The following is a 14,683-nucleotide window of genomic DNA, read 5'->3' on the forward strand; positions in this document are numbered from 1 at the left end:
CCGTACTGAGACGGGGGGGGGGGGGGGGGCAGCACATGATACTACCAGCAGAACACTATTACTAAACACTTATATTATGCACCTTGTATTGCGTTCTATTGCACCATACTGAGACGGGGGGGCAGCACATGATACTACCAGCAGAACACAATTACTAAACACTTATATTATGCACCTTGTATTGCGTTCTATTGCACCGTACTGAGACCGGGGGGGCAGCACATGATACTACCAGCAGAACACAATTACTAAACACTTATATTATGCACCATGTATTGCGTTCTATTGCACCGTACTGAGACCGGGGGGGCAGCACATGATACTACCAGCAGAACACTATTACTAAACACTTATATTATGCACCTTGTATTGCGTTCTATTGCACCGTACTGAGACCGGGGGGGCAGCACATGATACTACCAGAAGAACACAATTAATAAACACTTATATTATGCACCTTGTATTGCGTTCTATTGCACCGTACTGAGACGGGGGGGCAGCACATGATACTACCAGCAGAACACTATTACTAAACACTTATATTATGCACCTTGTATTGCGTTCTATTGCACCGTACTGAGACGGGGGGGGGGGGCAGCACATGATACTACCAGCAGAACACTATCACTAAACACTTATATTATGCACCTTGTATTGCGTTCTATTGCACCGTACTGAGACGGGGGGGCAGCACATGATACTACCTGCAGAACACAATCACTAAACACTTATATTATGCACCTTGTATTGCGTTCTATTGCACCGTACTGAGACCGGGGGGGCAGCACATGATACTACCAGCAGAACACTATTACTAAACACTTATATTATGCACCTTGTATTGCGTTCTATTGCACCGTACTGAGACGGGGGGGCAGCACATGATACTACCAGCAGAACACAATCACTAAACACTTATATTATGCACCTTGTATTGCGTTCTATTGCACCGTACTGAGACCGGGGGGGGCAGCACATGATACTACCAGCAGAACACAATCACTAAACACTTATATTATGCACCTTGTATTGCGTTCTATTGCACCGTACTGAGACAGGGGGGGGGGGGGGGGGCAGCACATGATACTACCAGCAGAACACAATCACTAAACACTTATATTATGCACCTTGTATTGCGTTCTATTGCACCGTACTGAGACGGGGGGGGGGGGGGCAGCACATGATACTACCTGCAGAACACAATCACTAAACACTTATATTATGCACCATGTATTGCGTTCTATTGCACCGTACTGAGACGGGGGGGGGGCAGCACATGATACTACCAGCAGAACACTATCACTAAACACTTATATTATGCACCATGTATTGCATTCTATTGCACCGTACTGAGACGGGGGGGGGGCAGCAAATGATACTACCAGCAGAACACTATTACTAAACACTTATATTATGCACCTTGTATTGCGTTCTATTGCACCGTACTGAGACAGGGGGGGCAGCACATGATACTACCAGCAGAACACTATTACTAAACACTTATATTATGCACCTTGTATTGCGTTCTATTGCACCGTACTGAGACGGGGGGGCAGCACATGATACTACCTGCAGAACACAATTACTAAACACTTATATTATGCACCTTGTATTGCGTTCTATTGCACCGTACTGAGACCGGGGGGGCAGCACATGATACTACCAGCAGAACACTATTACTAAACACTTATATTATGCACCTTGTATTGCGTTCTATTGCACCGTACTGAGACCGGGGGGGCAGCACATGATACTACCAGCAGAACACAATTAATAAACACTTATATTATGCACCTTGTATTGCGTTCTATTGCACCGTACTGAGACGGGGGGGGGGCAGCACATGATACTACCAGCAGAACACAATCACTAAACACTTATATTATGCACCTTGTATTGCGTTCTATTGCACCGTACTGAGACGGGGGGGCAGCACATGATACTACCAGCAGAACACAATTACTAAACACTTATATTATGCACCTTGTATTGCGTTCTATTGCACCGTACTGAGACGGGGGGGCAGCACATGATACTACCAGCAGAACACAATTACTAAACACTTATATTATGCACCTTGTATTGCGTTCTATTGCACCGTACTGAGACCGGGGGGGCAGCACATGATACTACCAGCAGAACACAATTACTAAACACTTATATTATGCACCTTGTATTGCGTTCTATTGCACCGTACTGAGACGGGGGGGCAGCACATGATACTACCAGCAGAACACTATTACTAAACACTTATATTATGCACCTTGTATTGCGTTCTATTGCACCGTACTGAGACCGGGGGGGGCAGCACATGATACTACCAGCAGAACACAATTACTAAACACTTATATTATGCACCTTGTATTGCGTTCTATTGCACCGTACTGAGACGGGGGGGGCAGCACATGATACTACCTGCAGAACACAATCACTAAACACTTATATTATGCACCATGTATTGCGTTCTATTGCACCGTACTGAGACGGGGGGGGGGCAGCACATGATACTACCAGCAGAACACTATTACTAAACACTTATATTATGCACCTTGTATTGCGTTCTATTGCACCGTACTGAGACGGGGGGGCCCGCACATGATACTACCAGCAGAACACTATTACTAAACACTTATATTATGCACCATGTAATGCGTTCTATTGCACCGTACTGAGACGGGGGGGCAGCACATGATACTACCTGCAGAACACAATTACTAAACACTTATATTATGCACCTTGTATTGCGTTCTATTGCACCGTACTGAGACGGGGGGGCAGCACATGATACTACCAGCAGAACACAATCACTAAACACTTATATTATGCACCTTGTATTGCGTTCTATTGCACCGTACTGAGACCGGGGGGGCAGCACATGATACTACCAGCAGAACACAATTACTAAACACTTATATTATGCACCTTGTATTGCGTTCTATTGCACCGTACTGAGACGGGGGGGCAGCACATGATACTACCTGCAGAACACAATTACTAAACACTTATATTATGCACCTTGTATTGCGTTCTATTGCACCGTACTGAGACCGGGGGGGCAGCACATGATACTACCAGCAGAACACTATTACTAAACACTTATATTATGCACCTTGTATTGCGTTCTATTGCACCGTACTGAGACCGGGGGGGCAGCACATGATACTACCAGCAGAACACAATTAATAAACACTTATATTATGCACCTTGTATTGCGTTCTATTGCACCGTACTGAGACGGGGGGGGGGGCAGCACATGATACTACCAGCAGAACACAATCACTAAACACTTATATTATGCACCTTGTATTGCGTTCTATTGCACCGTACTGAGACGGGGGGGCAGCACATGATACTACCAGCAGAACACAATTACTAAACACTTATATTATGCACCTTGTATTGCGTTCTATTGCACCGTACTGAGACGGGGGGGCAGCACATGATACTACCAGCAGAACACAATTACTAAACACTTATATTATGCACCTTGTATTGCGTTCTATTGCACCGTACTGAGACCGGGGGGGGCAGCACATGATACTACCAGCAGAACACAATTACTAAACACTTATATTATGCACCTTGTATTGCGTTCTATTGCACCGTACTGAGACGGGGGGGGCAGCACATGATACTACCAGCAGAACACTATTACTAAACACTTATATTATGCACCTTGTATTGCGTTCTATTGCACCGTACTGAGACCGGGGGGGCAGCACATGATACTACCAGCAGAACACAATTACTAAACACTTATATTATGCACCTTGTATTGCGTTCTATTGCACCGTACTGAGACGGGGGGGGCAGCACATGATACTACCTGCAGAACACAATCACTAAACACTTATATTATGCACCATGTATTGCGTTCTATTGCACCGTACTGAGACGGGGGGGGGGGCAGCACATGATACTACCAGCAGAACACTATTACTAAACACTTATATTATGCACCTTGTATTGCGTTCTATTGCACCGTACTGAGACGGGGGGGCCCGCACATGATACTACCAGCAGAACACTATTACTAAACACTTATATTATGCACCATGTAATGCGTTCTATTGCACCGTACTGAGACGGGGGGGCAGCACATGATACTACCTGCAGAACACAATTACTAAACACTTATATTATGCACCTTGTATTGCGTTCTATTGCACCGTACTGAGACCGGGGGGGCAGCACATGATACTACCAGCAGAACACTATTACTAAACACTTATATTATGCACCTTGTATTGCGTTCTATTGCACCGTACTGAGACGGGGGGAGGGGGGCAGCAAATGATACTACCAGCAGAACACTATTACTAAACACTTATATTATGCACCTTGTATTGCGTTCTATTGCACCGTACTGAGACGGGGGGGGGGCAGCACATGATACTACCAGCAGAACACTATTACTAAACACTTATATTATGCACCTTGTATTGCGTTCTATTGCACCGTACTGAGACGGGGGGGCAGCACATGATACTACCAGCAGAACACAATTACTAAACACTTATATTATGCACCTTGTATTGCGTTCTATTGCACCGTACTGAGACGGGGAGGCAGCACATGATACTACCAGCAGAACACAATCACTAAACACTTATATTATGCACCTTGTATTGCGTTCTATTGCACCGTACTGAGACAGGGGGGGGGGGGCACATGATACTACCAGCAGAACACAATTACTAAACACTTATATTATGCACCTTGTATTGCGTTCTATTGCACCGTACTGAGACGGGGGGGGGGGGGGGGGGGCAGCACATGATACTACCAGCAGAACACAATCACTAAACACTTATATTATGCACCTTGTATTGCGTTCTATTGCACCGTACTGAGACGGGGGGGGCAGCACATGATACTACCAGCAGAACACAATTACTAAACACTTATATTATGCACCTTGTATTGCGTTCTATTGCACCGTACTGAGACGGGGGGGGGGGGGCAGCACATGATACTACCTGCAGAACACAATTACTAAACACTTATATTATGCACCTTGTATTGCGTTCTATTGCACCGTACTGAGACGGGGGGGGGGGGCAGCACATGATACTACCTGCAGAACACAATTACTAAACACTTATATTATGCACCTTGTATTGCGTTCTATTGCACCGTACTGAGACGGGGGGGGGGGGGCAGCACATGATACTACCAGCAGAACACAATTACTAAACACTTATATTATGCACCTTGTATTGCGTTCTATTGCACCGTACTGAGACGGGGGGGCAGCACATGATACTACCAGCAGAACACTATTACTAAACACTTATATTATGCACCTTGTATTGCGTTCTATTGCACCGTACTGAGACGGGGGGGCAGCACATGATACTACCAGCAGAACACAATCACTAAACACTTATATTATGCACCTTGTATTGCGTTCTATTGCACCATACTGAGACGGGGGGGCAGCACATGATACTACCAGCAGAACACTATTACTAAACACTTATATTATGCACCTTGTATTGCGTTCTATTGCACCGTACTGAGACCGGGGGGGCAGCACATGATACTACCAGCAGAACACAATCACTAAACACTTATATTATGCACCTTGTATTGCGTTCTATTGCACCGTACTGAGACCGGGGGGGCAGCACATGATACTACCAGCAGAACACAATCACTAAACACTTATATTATGCACCTTGTATTGCGTTCTATTGCACCGTACTGAGACGGGGGGGCCCGCACATGATACTACCAGCAGAACACTATTACTAAACACTTATATTATGCACCTTGTATTGCGTTCTATTGCACCGTACTGAGACAGGGGGGGCAGCACATGATACTACCAGCAGAACACTATTACTAAACACTTATATTATGCACCTTGTATTGCGTTCTAATGCACCGTACTGAGACGGGGGGGGGGGGGCAGCACATGATACTACCAGCAGAACACTATTACTAAACACTTATATTATGCACCTTGTATTGCGTTCTAATGCACCGTACTGAGACAGGGGGGGCAGCACATGATACTACCAGCAGAACACTATTACTAAACACTTATATTATGCACCTTGTATTGCGTTCTATTGCACCGTACTGAGACGGGGGGGGGCAGCACATGATACTACCTGCAGAACACAATCACTAAACACTTATATTATGCACCTTGTATTGCGTTCTATTGCACCGTACTGAGACGGGGGGGGGGGCAGCACATGATACTACCTGCAGAACACAATTACTAAACACTTATATTATGCACCTTGTATTGCGTTCTATTGCACCGTACTGAGACGGGGGGCAGCACATGATACTACCAGCAGAACACAATTACTAAACACTTATATTATGCACCTTGTATTGCGTTCTATTGCACCGTACTGAGACGGGGGGGGGGGGGGGGGGGCAGCACATGATACTACCAGCAGAACACTATCACTAAACACTTATATTATGCACCTTGTATTGCGTTCTATTGCACCGTACTGAGACGGGGGGCCCGCACATGATACTACCAGCAGAACACTATTACTAAACACTTATATTACGCACCTTGTATTGCGTTCTATTGCACCGTACTGAGACGGGGGGACCCGCACATGATACTACCAGCAGAACACTATTACTAAACACTTATATTATGCACCTTGTATTGCGTTCTATTGCACCGTACTGAGACGGGGGGGGGCAGCACATGATACTACCAGCAGAACACAATTACTAAACACTTATATTATGCACCTTGTATTGCGTTCTATTGCACCGTACTGAGACGGGGGGGCAGCACATGATACTACCAGCAGAACACAATTACTAAACACTTATATTATGCACCTTGTATTGCGTTCTATTGCACCGTACTGAGACGGGGGGGCAGCACATGATACTACCAGCAGAACACTATCACTAAACACTTATATTATGCACCTTGTATTGCGTTCTATTGCACCGTACTGAGACGGGGGGGGCAGCACATGATACTACCAGCAGAACACTATTACTAAACACTTATATTATGCACCTTGTATTGCGTTCTATTGCACCGTACTGAGACGGGGGGGCAGCACATGATACTACCAGCAGAACACAATTACTAAACACTTATATTATGCACCTTGTATTGCGTTCTAATGCACCGTACTGAGACGGGGGGGGGGGGGCAGCACATGATACTACCAGCAGAACACAATTACTAAACAGTTATATTATGCACCTTGTATTGCGTTCTATTGCACCATACTGAGACGGGGGGGGCAGCACATGATACTACCAGCAGAACACAATTACTAAACAGTTATATTATGCACCTTGTATTGCGTTCTATTGCACCATACTGAGACGGGGGGGGGGGGGCAGCACATGATACTACCAGCAGAACACAATTACTAAACAGTTATATTATGCACCTTGTATTGCGTTCTATTGCACCATACTGAGACGGGGGGGGGCAGCACATGATACTACCAGCAGAACACAATTACTAAACAGTTATATTATGCACCTTGTATTGCGTTCTATTGCACCGTACTGAGACGGGGGGGGGGGGGGGCAGCACATGATACTACCAGCAGAACACAATTACTAAACACTTATATTATGCACCTTGTATTGCGTTCTAATGCACCATACTGAGACAGGGGGGGGCACATGATACTACCAGCAGAACACAATCACTAAACACTTATATTATGCACCTTGTATTGCGTTCTATTGCACCGTACTGAGACGGGGGGGGGGGGGGGGCAGCACATGATACTACCAGCAGAACACAATTACTAAACACTTATATTATGCACCTTGTATTGCGTTCTATTGCACTGTACTGAGACGGGGGGGGGGGGGCAGCACATGATACTACCAGCAGAACACAATTACTAAACACTTATATTATGCACCATGTATTGCGTTCTATTGCACCGTACTGAGACAGGGGGGGGGGCAGCAAATGATACTACCAGCAGAACACAATTACTAAACACTTATATTATGCACCTTGTATTGCATTCTATTGCACCGTACTGAGACAGGGGGGGCAGCACATGATACTACCAGCAGAACACTATTACTAAACACTTATATTATGCACCTTGTATTGCGTTCTATTGCACCGTACTGAGACAGGGGGGGCAGCACATGATACTACCAGCAGAACACAATTACTAAACACTTATATTATGCACCTTGTATTGCGTTCTATTGCACCGTACTGAGACGGGGGGGCAGCACATGATACTACCAGCAGAACACAATCACTAAACACTTATATTATGCACCTTGTATTGCGTTCTATTGCACCGTACTGAGACGGGGGGGGGGGGGGGCAGCACATGATACTACCAGCAGAACACAATCACTAAACACTTATATTATGCACCTTGTATTGCGTTCTATTGCACCGTACTGAGACGGGGGGGGCAGCACATGATACTACCAGCAGAACACAATTACTAAACACTTATATTATGCACCTTGTATTGCGTTCTATTGCACCGTACTGAGACGGGGGGGGGGGGGGGGGCCGCACATGATACTACCAGCAGAACACAATTACTAAACACTTATATTATGCACCATGTATTGCGTTCTATTGCACCGTACTGAGACGGGGGGGCAGCACATGATACTACCAGCAGAACACTATTACTAAACACTTATATTATGCACCTTGTATTGCGTTCTATTGCACCGTACTGAGACGGGGGGGGGGGGGGGGCAGCACATGAAACTACCAGCAGAACACAATTACTAAACACATATATTATGCACCTTGTATTGCGTTCTATTGCACCGTACTGAGACGGGGGGGGGGGGGGGGCAGCACATGATACTACCTGCAGAACACAATTACTAAACACTTATATTATGCACCTTGTATTGCGTTCTATTGCACCGTACTGAGACGGGGGGGGGGGGGGGGCAGCACATGATACTACCAGCAGAACACAATTACTAAACACTTATATTATGCACCTTGTATTGCGTTCTATTGCACCGTACTGAGACCGGGGGGGCAGCACATGATACTACCAGCAGAACACAATTACTAAACACTTATATTATGCACCTTGTATTGCGTTCTATTGCACCGTACTGAGACCGGGGGGGCAGCACATGATACTACCAGCAGAACACAATTAATAAACACTTATATTATGCACCTTGTATTGCGTTCTATTGCACCGTACTGAGACCGGGGGGGCAGCACATGATACTACCAGCAGAACACAATTAATAAACACTTATATTATGCACCTTGTATTGCGTTCTATTGCACCGTACTGAGACCGGGGGGGCAGCACATGATACTACCAGCAGAACACAATCACTAAACACTTATATTATGCACCATGTATTGCGTTCTATTGCACCGTACTGAGACGGGGGGGGCAGCACATGATACTACCAGCAGAACACAATTACTAAACACTTATATTATGCACCTTGTATTGCGTTCTATTGCACCGTACTGAGACGGTGGGGGGGGGGGGGGCAGCACATGATACTACCTGCAGAACACAATTACTAAACACTTATATTATGCACCTTGTATTGCGTTCTATTGCACCATACTCAGACGAGGGGGCCCGCACATGATGCTACCAGCAGAACAAATAACTTATTAAAGACAGTGTAGCAGCTAAACACGGTGTAAACCATTACCAGGGCTTGCAGCATCCCGTCCATGGCTATTGTCCCCTCCATAGTCAGGTATTTAGAACTCGATAATGTCGTTAGTGACCAGTCCAAAAAATCAGCCATTCGCTTCTGTTTGACATCAGGGCGGGTAATGAACCTGACAAAGATAAAAGTGGGCATTAGCTGAAGAGTTCTTTAGACCAACTTGTTTTTGGTTGCTGCAGATAAATTTAACACTTTCTGTCCAATAAAATAGGTGCAAACAGCAGTAGAAAAAATTAACCTAAAGCTACAGAAATACAAGACAGACATTAGACAAACAAACGCAGGACAATACAGGGATTAACCCCTTAGCCTCCGAAAACTGATCTGTAAGCTGTCAAACCAGCTAGACAGTCACTATCAGATGGTTCAGTGTCATTATGATTGTATAATAAAGGAAACAATCTGCATACTGAGGAATGGTGTATTGTCTAATACATGTGATAAACAGAATGCCCCGGGGAAGGGGATCACCAATAAACTATATATATTGTATATTAGCAGTCAAGCAATGCTCTGCCAGAGATCGTTTAAAGCTATAATGTTATTAACAGACCCCATCAAAATCTTCTTTAGTGTGTTTATCTCATCTCTTGAGCAGATAGTAAAGATATATACCATCTCCTACAAAGATCAAGCAGTGACTGTGTAGCATATTGCAGGGCCATATACTGTTGCCTGTCTAGGGACAGTTGAAAAAAACAAAAAACATTTTTTTAAGAATTAAATCACAGGAAATAAATAATGATAGTAATGAAAGCAGGTTTAATTTTTTTTCACAAATCATAACTAAACATTTTGGCCTATATTATATTTGGCACTTGTATTACAAGTTATTTTGTATTTGGGTGCAGGTTGGAGAGCACGTGTGCAGTAAATACCTTGTATAACAGACAGTACAGTTCATGTCGGACATTGATCAAACGCTAAGCAGAGTGTGCGCTAAGCCAATGCTGTGCAAGAAGTGGAATTCTTTATATATGGCATGCGCTTGAGTTCATTACAGCTGTAATACGACAATTGTGCTGATAGCACTCTCTGCCATATCTATTAAAGGTATAGAGCATAATACAGAACGTTTCAGCTGCGTTAATATTTAACCATCCCCTTGTGTTATTCTTTACTCAAGGCTGCGCTATGGATTGCACTACACTTGTAATCTAGCTTTTTATTTTATTTTCTTTAATGATCCCCAAAGGCTAAGCTGTTTAATTGTACACATTTCTATAATCGTTAGAAACATTCCCCACTAATGCAGCTTTTTAACCCAGAGATTATTTTTGCTTTACTTGTGACATTACAGAATGATAGCATAGTTCTGACTCTCCGTCCCGTATTAGTATTAGAAGAACAAAACTAAACCTGATATTACTGGTTACTGACCACCCCAGAATAGGGCCCCAGCTGCCCGAGTGTTTAATGCAGAAATAAGTTATATAAAATGCTGGGTATTTACACAGGTTAGGTGCTTAGAGACACCATTTTTATAGATTATTATTATTCAATCAAGCTCAGAAATGTTCTATTAAGTTTTAACAAACAAAAACATTACTATAGCGGTAAAATGCACAAGTAATGGCTTGGGACACAAGAGTTGACAGTTTACATTTCTGTTCTGTATACACTTACTGTGGCCTCAGGCTGTGCGCACATTACTTACTACAACAGCAGGCTGTCTGCCACAGTGATTTCATAAGCAGCGTTGTCCCACCACCTAGTGGTCAACTGTAACACGACATGAGGTTGTCAGTGCCAGAGAAAACACGTCATACTGACATTTAAAGGAACAGCCACAATAAGGCTGAGGTTATTGACAGGAGGGTTGAGGTGGGCACTGGCAGAGAAAACATTGCATATTTTGTGGGACTAGAGACAAGAGGGATGATGGAGCACTGGAAGAGAAACTTTTCACACTGAAATTAACAGAGACCAGTGACAGGAGGGATGAGGTGGCACTGGCACAGAAAACACCGCAGACATTTATAGGCACCAGTGACAAGACAGATGAGGTGGCACATAAAACATCTATAGGGACTAGTGACAAGACAGATGAGGTGGCACAGAAAACATCTCACAGACACATCTATAGGCACCAGTGACAAGACAGAAAGATAAGGCACTGGCACAGAAACATCTCACAGACACATCTATAGGGACCAGTGATAGTACGGATGAGGTGGCACTGGCACAGAAAACATCTCACAGACACATCTATAGACACCAGTGACAAGACAGATGAGGTGGCACAGAAAACATCTCACAGACACATCTATAGGGACCAGTGACAGGACAGAAGGATAAGGCACTGGCAAAGAAACATCTCACAGGCACATCTATAGGGACCAGTGACAGTACGGATGAGGTGGCACTGGCACAGAAAACATCTCACAGACACATCTATAGACACCAGTGACAGTACGGATGAGGTGGCACTGGCACAGAAAACATCTCACAGACACATCTATAGGGGCCAGTGACAGGACAGATGAGGTGGAACATAAAACATCTCACAGACACATCTATAGACACCAGTGACAGGACAGATGAGCTGGCACATAAAACATCTCACAGATACATCTATAGACACCAGTGACAGGACAGATGAGCTGGCACATAAAACATCTCACAGATACATCTATAGGGACCAGTGACAGGACAGATGAGCTGGCACATAAAACATCTCACAGACACATCTATAGACACCAGTGACAGGACAGATGAGCAGGCACATAAAACATCTCACAGATACATCTATAGGGGCCAGTGACAGGACAGATGAGCTGGCACATAAAACAACTCACAGACACATCTATAGACACCAGTGACAGGACAGATGAGCTGGCACATAAAACATCTCACAGACACATCTATAGACACCAGTGACAGGACAGATGAGCTGGCACATAAAACATCTCACAGACACATCTATAGGGGCCAGTGACAGGACAGATGAGGTGGCACATAAAACATCTCACAGACACATCTATAGACGCCAGTGACAGGACAGATGAGCTGGCACATAAAACATCTCACAGACACATCTATAGACGCCAGTGACAGGACAGATGAGCTGGCACATAAAACATCTCACAGACACATCTATAGACACCAGTGACAGGACAGATGAGCTGGCACATAAAACATCTCACAGACACATCTATAGACACCAGTGACAGGACAGATGAGCTGGCACATAAAACATCTCACAGACACATCTATAGGGGCCAGTGACAGGACAGATGAGCTGGCACATAAAACAACTCACAGACACATCTATAGGGACCAGTGACAGGACAGATGAGGTGGCACAGAAAACATCTCACAGACACATCTATAGACACCAGTGACAGGACAGATGAGCTGGCACATAAAACATCTCACAGCCACATCTATAGGGGCCAGTGACAGGACAGATGAGCTGGCACATAAAACATCTCACAGACACATCTATAGACACCAGTGACAGGACAGATGAGCTGGCACATAAAACATCTCACAGCCACATCTATAGGGACCAGTGACAGGACAGGTGAGCTGGCACATAAAACATCTCACAGATACTACTATAGACACCAGTGACAGGACAGATGAGCAGGCACATAAAACATCTCACAGACACATCTATAGACACCAGTGACAGGACAGATGAGCAGGCACATAAAACATCTCACAGACACATCTATAGGGGCCAGTGACAGGACAGATGAGCTGGCACATAAAACATCTCACAGACACATCTATAGACACAAGTGACAGGACAGATGAGCTGGCACATAAAACATCTCACAGACACATCTATAGACACCAGTGACAGGACAGATGAGCTGGCACATAAAACATCTCACAGACACATCTATAGAGACCAGTGACAGGACAGATGAGCTGGCACATAAAACATCTCACAGACACATCTATAGACGCCAGTGACAGGACAGATGAGCTGGCACATAAAACATCTCACAGACACATCTATAGGGGCCAGTGACAGGACAAATGAGGTGGCACTGGCAAAGAAAACAACAATGCCAGAGAAAATACGTCATACTGACATTTATAAGGAACAGCCACAATAGGGCTGAGGTTATTGACAGGAGGGTTGAGGTGGGCACTGCCAGACACATCTATAGGGACCAGTAACAGGACACATGAGGTGACACTGGCACAGAAAACATCTCACTGGCACATCTACAGAGACCAGTGATAGGACAGAAGGGTAAGGCACTGGCACATCTATAGTGCCCAGTAAAATATGGGATGGGGTAGCACACACAGTTCCCAAGGTAAAAAACTGCCTTGAAAACAGGGGCTGAGGGGCATCATAATACTGAGTAGGCACCTTATAGAAACTTGTCAGACCAGAGAGCTTTAGAGAATTGGGCCCAGAGAAGTATTACAGTTATTTTGGGTATTGATTTTATTGCCCTTTTTTTGTCACAACCCATACGCAGCACGCAGGTTTCAGTTAAAATATGTAGAAATTATAGTTGCCTTTTATTTACTGCAAATATATAAATATATACACCATGAAATTAAAGGGACGTGAAACCCAAATATTTTCTCTCATGAATCAAACAGAACATACCATTTCATGTTGCAATTTACTTCTAGTATCCAATTTGCTTCCTTCTCTTAGTATCCTTTGTTGAAAAGCATGCATAGGTAGGTTTAGGAACTGAGAGCTAACTGCTGATTGGTGGCTGCACATATATGTCTCTTGTCATTGGCTTACCGTTGAGTTTAGCTAGCTCCCAGTAGTGCATTACTGCTCATTCAATAAAGGATACCAAGAGAATGAAGCAAATTGATAGTAAAAATAAAGTGGAAAGCAGTATAAAATGACATTTAGCCAAATGCGGTAAGTAACCTTTCCATTTTTGCTTTTAAATCTTAGCTGAGAGCTTGTAAGTGAGTGCTGGACTTTCTGTGTGTTGTATTAATTTTTTTTGTAATTTCCCCTATGGTTCTTGCACCCAGACCTGTCTGGGGTTAACTGCCTGTGACTCTGGGGACAGCA

At 44.4% G+C, this 14,683-nt stretch overlaps 1 protein-coding gene across 1 annotated transcript in view; it reads right to left on the reverse strand.

The window, feature by feature from the left end:
* TBCD (tubulin folding cofactor D) overlaps positions 1–14,683 on the reverse strand; it is a 1,563,032-nt gene that overhangs the window by 1,511,934 nt on the left and 36,415 nt on the right. The window contains exon 8 of the mRNA XM_053710319.1: positions 9,652–9,784. Within this exon, the coding sequence (XP_053566294.1) occupies positions 9,652–9,784 (133 nt within the window). The remainder of the gene's footprint in view (positions 1–9,651; positions 9,785–14,683) is intronic.

Source organism: Bombina bombina, chromosome 1 (assembly GCF_027579735.1).
Source record: "Bombina bombina isolate aBomBom1 chromosome 1, aBomBom1.pri, whole genome shotgun sequence".
Lineage (NCBI taxonomy): Eukaryota > Metazoa > Chordata > Amphibia > Anura > Bombinatoridae > Bombina > Bombina bombina.